The sequence below is a fragment of the Myotis myotis genome, unplaced genomic scaffold, assembly GCF_014108235.1.
Source record: "Myotis myotis isolate mMyoMyo1 unplaced genomic scaffold, mMyoMyo1.p scaffold_m19_p_2, whole genome shotgun sequence".
NCBI lineage: Eukaryota > Metazoa > Chordata > Mammalia > Chiroptera > Vespertilionidae > Myotis > Myotis myotis.
In genome coordinates, this window is record NW_023416324.1 from 184908933 (window position 1) to 184915937 (window position 7005).

The 7005-nt window shown below is 44.4% G+C and overlaps 1 protein-coding gene across 1 annotated transcript in view; it reads right to left on the reverse strand.

Annotated features, from left to right (window-relative positions):
- TMEM212 (transmembrane protein 212) overlaps positions 1-4583 on the reverse strand; it is a 28047-nt gene extending 23464 nt beyond the window's left edge. Inside the window, exon 1 of the mRNA XM_036347177.1 lies at positions 4425-4583. Coding sequence (XP_036203070.1) covers positions 4425-4583 — 159 coding nt within the window. The remainder of the gene's footprint in view (positions 1-4424) is intronic.
- Positions 4584-7005: the final 2422 nt, after the last annotated feature.

Sequence of the window (7005 nt, forward strand, 5' to 3'; positions counted from 1 at the left end):
TATAATAAACATTGGAGGAGGACAAACAAATAATAAATAAGTAAAATTATATGGTATACTAGGGGCCCAGTGCATGAATTTGTGCACCTTGAAAGGAGCGGTGGGCCGAGAGGCTGCAGTGGGCACAGGGACAGGTCTTGGCCCATCCTCTGTGCCCCTGCCCAGCCTCTCTTGCTGTGGCCCCTGGTCCCCTTCTGCCCCCACCTCTGCTCCTGCTGCTGCCGCTCCCACGCACTGACAGCACTGGCCCTGCTTGCATCCACTGATGGCGCTGAGCGATCAGGACTGGCGCTGGGCGCCGGCATTGGTGCAAGCGCCTAGCACGACCACAGCACACAGGAGCAAAAAATTTTCAGTAACCACCAGAGGCTCGCCTGAATGACAGCAACCAACATCCTACCTTGGTCTGGCATCTTGCTCACCTGCTCCACCATCCCTCTGTGGCCAACACCTGCCACGTTCTGTGCACACCCCCCCTAGTGGTCAGCACATGTCATACCGACCAGTTGTTTGGTTCTTCAGTTGTTCTGCCGTTTGGTCTATTTGCATATTAGTGTTTTATATATATATAGATTAGATGGTGATAAGGGATATGGGGGAAAATAGAGCAGGGAATGCCAGTTGGGGGGAGGTTCTAGGCATTAGTGAGAAAGCGACATTTGTTCAAGGAATTAAAGATTAGGAAATGAGTTGTGTGTGGGAAGAGGCTTCAGGCAGAAAACAGGCTGTACGGTACAAAGGCCCTGAGTCAGAAACACACAGTACAAAGGCCCTGAGACAGAAACACACCCTTGGCATTTTTTAGAACAACAAGAAGCTAGTGTGATGGGAAAGAAATCAGTTAAGGGAGAGTGGCAGGAGATGAAGACCAGGAGGTAACAGGATGGGGAACTCAGCAAGTCATCAGGGAATGGGTTAGAAGAGTGAGTTGGATGGCAAGGGATTAGGAACACAGGGTTTGGATAGTGAAAGTCATGGTATTAAAGCACTTGTAGAGGGCTTCAATATTGGCAAAGCTCTTTATTATACAACTAGAGGGCCGATGCATGAAATTCGTGCAAGGGGCTCGGCCCTCGCAGCCCTGCCTGCCTTGGCCGGCCCTCACAGCCCTGGCTTCGTCTGGAAGGTCGTCCGGATGGTTGTTCTGCTGTTCAGTCTAATTAGCATATTAGCTCTTTATTATATAGGCTCTTTGTTCAAGTTGCATTTACTCTTTCTGAATATCTTAAGGTTAGACATTTCACATAGGCTCTCTTTACCTGTACAATACCCCATTTTATAGGCTAAGACCAGAGTGGTAAATGTAAAATAATGTACTTAAAAAGAAAAAAAATCACCAAATGGTCTCCTTATTCAGTTCCATACTCCCACCACCCGGCTTGCCCCTGAACACACACAATAGTTAAACCTGGCTGGACCGAGTTCCATTAGCATCTGGACCTTGCATTATGCTCCATTGTAACTCAAGCATGCAGGAGGCTATCAACACATATTTATTTAATAGCCAGATTAAAATTATATTTCCTAGGATCTCACTTTTAAGTACTACCCCAGTTAAAGTCTGATTTTTAAAAAAGACTTAAAGTGTTGCCCCTCCTCAGGGTGGCTACATTTTAATAGAAAACTTCTTAGGATCAAAAAGCTTCAAAATTGAATTCTCTAGTCTTCAGTGGTGAATGTCAGGTAACTTGGGAAATAATGAGAGAAGGATTGGTTGTGCTTGTGGGCTTCTGTAACTCCTAAGTCACACCACCCTGAATTTAGTGTAAGACATGCTCACTTCTTTGACCCATGAAGCTGACGTACTGGTTTGATCCTTCATCTGTCAATCAGCCAAAGAGCAGACACTGAGCACCTAGTTGGTGCCAATTTGTACTTGGCACATGCCCACCTCCTTAGGGAACTGGGAAGTTTGTGAAGTTCATCACACAACATTTTTAAAAAAATCTATTTCTATTGATTTCAGAGAGGAAGGGAGAGAGAAATAGAAATATCAATGATGAAAGAGAATTATTGATCAGCTGCCTCCTGCAAGCCCCCTCCTGGGGATCGAGCCCACAACCTGGGCATGTGCCCTGACCAGGAATTGAATGGTGATTTTCTGGTTCATGGGTCGACACTCAACCACTGAGTCATGCTGGCTGGGCCATCACCCAACTTCTTGAATTATTTTCAGGTCAAACAATTGTGTGGAGAGAAAAAGGAGAGAGAACTAAGATTTTTGGCTTGCAAATCTGGGTGATGTAGACACATGTCAGCATTTCTAATAAAAATGTTAGTCTGAAAGTTATTTCACCTGTTTTCCTTCTTAAAATTATTTTTCATGGTTGATATTTTCTATTGAATTTATTGGGGAGACATCTATCTTTAATAATAAAAGCATAATATACTAATTAGACTGGATAGCCAAACGACCTCCTGGAGGTCCTTCCAGATGACCTTCTGGATGAAGCAGGGGCTGCGAGGGCCAAGCCCCTTGCATGATTTTCATGCATCGGGCCTCTAGTATATATATAAAAGCCTAAGCAACTATTACGACTGGATGACCGGATAACCGGCTGGTAGCTTTGACATGCACTGACCACCAGGGGGCAGATGCTCAACACAGGAGCTGCCCCCTGGTGGTCAGTGAGTTCCCACTGCCAACCTCCCATGGTGGGCCAACTTCCCATGGTCCCTCCCCCAGGCTGGCCCCAATTGGGACTGGGTAAGAAGGCCCCGATCAGCCGGGAGGGACCCCACCCATGTACAAATTCGTGCACTGGGCCTCTAATTGGTTAATAAAATTATATAGGTTTCAGGTGTACAATTCTATAATATATCATCTGGATATTGTATTGTGTACTCACCACCCCAAATCAAGTTTCCTTTCATCACCATTTATCTCCTCTTTACCCTCTTCTACCTCCCCCACACCCCTGATATATATACTTTTAATTCCAACTTCAAGATATTTCAGTTTCTCAGAATATCAAGGTGAGATTAAAATAAAATAACTTTTTAAGAATTTCTTGAACAGTATTTCTGTTATAGTTTACATAAGATACAGTATACATGATAAAATGATTTTAAGAAAAATCCTACATTTAAAATGCAAATAATCTACACTAATAAAAGAGAAAGATGCAAATTAATCATCACTCCACTCCACCCACAAGCCAGGCCCACCAGCCAATCAGGAGCCAATATGCAAATTAACCCAACTAAGCTGGCCGGGGACACGGAGCTGGAGCGAGCAGGAGGCTTGAGTTGCCCCCCGGTGATAGAGAAAGCCAAGCTTCCTGCCTGCCCTGGCTGGCTCTGGGCTCTGCTCAAGGCTACAAAGTTTCAATTATAGAAGATAAATTAATCCCAGATACCTGCTTTCAGGCCACCCTGGAAAAAAAAGGAGAGGCTAGGAGCTTGGATTGCTGAGGGGCATGGCCAGCCTGAAAATGGCCATCAGCCCCTCATCCAGGCTGACCAGGCACCCCAATGAGACGACCCCCCCCCCAAAGGGGGTGTGGGCAGCCTGAAAACAGCCCTCAGCCCTTCACCTAGGCTTGCCACACGCCCATGGGGTGAGGGTTCCCACTGGGGGGCTTGACCAGCCTGCAAACAGCCATCAGCCCTCACTCAGGCTGGCCAGGCACCCCATTGGGGACCCCCACCCTGAAGGGGGTGTGACCAGCCTGAAAACGGCCCTCAGCCCCTCATCCAAGCTGGCCAGGCACCCCAGTGGGGACCCCCACCCTGAAGGGGGTGTGGCCAGCCTGAAAACGGCCCTCAGCCCCTCACCCAGGCTGGCAAGGCACCCCAGTGGGACCCCTACCCTGATCCGGGACACCCTTCAGGGCAAACCAGCCGGTTCCCATTGGTGCACCAGGCCTCTATCCTATATAACAAAAGGGTAATATGCAAATTGACCCTAACACCAGAACAACTGGGAATGACTGGTCACTATGACACACACTGACCACCAGGGGGAGCTCTGCTCAGCCACAAGCCAGGTTGATGGCTGCCAGCACAGTGGTGGTGGCAGGAGCCTCTCCCACCTCCTCAGAAGTGCTAAGGATGTCTGACTGCAGCTTAGGCCTGCTCCCCACTGGCAAGTGGACATCCCTGAGGGCCCCCAGGCTGCCAGAGTGATGTCTGACTGCCAGCTTAGGCCCCATCTCCTGGGGAGCGGGCCTAAGCCAGCAGGTGGACATCCCTCGAGGGGTCCCAGACTGCGAGAGGGCACAGGCCGGGCTGAGGGACCCCCCCGAGTGCACAAATTTTTGTGTACCAGGAGTCTTTTCGAAAATAATGTTCTAAGGTGAGTTCTGTAGAATGTTGACTTTTTCGTATTGTTGGGAAACTTAAAAAGAATATGTTATTCTGTTTCCTCTTTCTCTCCCTCCTTCCTGTAATCTCTCAATATAGGTAATAAAATGTTTACGTACCAAAGCTCCATTCCAAATGGGACAAGCAATCCAGACACTCCATCCTGTGAACCAAAGCTTATAAGAAAAGGCTGGGAAGAAAGCAATAACTCCAGAGAAAACACTGAGAGCCCCTAAAGTCATGAGAATCCGGCCAGCAGCCTGGTATAGGCCCTGCATTTTCCTCTGTGGCTTGGGTCCTTAATCTCAAATATGTTCTGTTACTAAAACATGAGGGTATGTCAGGCCTCAACAAACACAAGTTTCTTAGAGACAGTAGCCATGACACATGTGGACTGTTGATCTACTTGGAAACAAGATTCTAATTTGTTTGACCCCTGATAATAAAACGTAATGAAATAATCTTTTGACATAGATTTGACAAATAAATTCTCATACTAGTTTACTTTAGGGAGAGAGAGAGAGAGAGAGAGAGAGAGAGAGAGAGAGAGAGAGAGAAATCAGTCCTCATTTTGGGTTACCGCCTTCATTCCCTTCATTCTGCCCTGTCCCGGGGAGTGACCACTTCCTGGCTTAATCAGATTCAAAGCCTTGCTGACTGAGCTAATTGTTTCTCAACTCAACCTGCCTGGTGGTTCCAGCATAAAGCCAACATCCTCTGTGCACAATAGATCCACATTCCCAGCACAATTTCCCACAAAACAAAGAAAAATAAGCACTCTGATCACTTCTCATTCCATTTAATTTAAGTGATTTAAAGCAAAAACCAAGACCTCTCCCCCTTTCAAAGTTCAATTCTATTACAAGTATTTTTTTATTTTTATAATAAAATTTTTTTATATGAACTTATTCCTAAATAGGCATATGCTTCCTTCTGGAGTTATGCATTGTTTTCACTAAACTGGCTTTATGTTAGTCCTTTTATTAGTAATTCAATGATCAAGTGCAAAGATAGAAATGTATGCATTTGTAAAATAAACTTTGGGGAGGAATTTATTAGTTGAAGAAAATACTGATTTGCCATTTATTCTTGAATCATATTTTAAATTTTAGCAGTCAGGCTTATGTACATTTAAGCAATTGCCAAATTCATCTTTTGCCTTTGAGAAAGTGGCACATATGGGCTTTTGACGGATAAGACATGTTAGACTGTCTCTTCCAAGATAATATCTTGAAAACACCGATTTCATTCTGAAGCTATCAGAATAATTATCCTATTCAATATTAATAGCTTTTTTCTTACATAAAATGATGAAAAATAATTTTATGGGTGGAAATGCAGTGGTTCAGAACATGGATTTTGCCATCAGACAGAGCTAGGATCCTGTTCTGCTAGTATCAGGTATGTGTCCTTGGGCAAGGTCAAGTTACATAACTTTCTAGGTCTATTTCTTCATATGGGAAGTGGGACTAAATTAGTGTTTATCTCACCAGGTGGTGATTGAGAGGATTAAATGAGACAATACATGTAAAATGCTCAGCACTGAGCTCCGCATAGCAAAGATGCCCAGTAGTTCGTTGCCTGTTCTTACGTTGGGACATTTCATCTTTGGAGATGGTTCAGCATGGGACAGGGGCACAATCATGATTGTTGCTTTTATCCATCACCTAATGTACATTAGGTTTGACTCTTCCTGATCAATTTGGTAAAAGCTCCCAAAGGACCCTCCCATGTATGGTGAGGAGAGGAGCTTCTCTCAGATTCGCTGCCCTTTTTCTCTCTTTCTGTCTGTAATAGCCAGTCCACAGTGTGACCCTGATTTTGAAACTGTTGCATTCCTGGATATACAGAGTCCAGGAAACCAGCTCAGGCTTTCTGTTGTAGCTGCTATTCCCCATCTTCTCTCAACACCGTGGGAGTATATTCTCTGATTTTTTTTTTAATATCTCTAGATAAATTCCATAAGGGCAGATGCTTGCAAGTCTGATACATCCCCTAAATCAGCACACATAAACCTTTTTCTTCTCATGGCACACATAAACCAATTACTAAAATTCTGTGACACACCAAAAAATGTATTATATTTTTTGCTGATCTGAAAAAAAAAATAGGTATGATTTTGATTCACTCATATTGGATGGCTATTGTATTGGCTGTTGTCATTTTTTTATTATTATTATTTGACAATCTAAAGGAAATGAGGTCAACGCCCCTGGCTAAATAGTCTGGTATTGCAGCATGTTTTAAAAATTCTTGTGGCACATCAGTGTGCCTGGCATGGCACACCAGTTGAAAATCTATCCCTTAGATGTATAAGACATTTCCAACACCTAGAAGCGTGTCTGGCCCTGGGTGGTATACATTTGTTGAATTAGCTAATTAATACATAAGACTTTTAGCTATGCATTTGGGGCCCCAGGGGTCTGCCAAGTATGGCTCTATCTTTGTGTGCCCAATGTTGCCAGGGTATGCTAATGTTAGTGTGTTCCCCTGATACAGAGGGAAGGGGTCTGTTCTGAAGACAGACTCGTTTGTGTTAGTATTTGGTTTGAGCTGTTTTGACTTCTCCCTTTACTTTTATCTCAAGGTTATAGCTACATGGTATGTCAATATACTGCGGGTCAGACCACTCTCTCCTGTTTGCATGTTTGGAAAATAAAGACTGTTGAAATACTCATGTTAAACAGTACAAAGATGGCA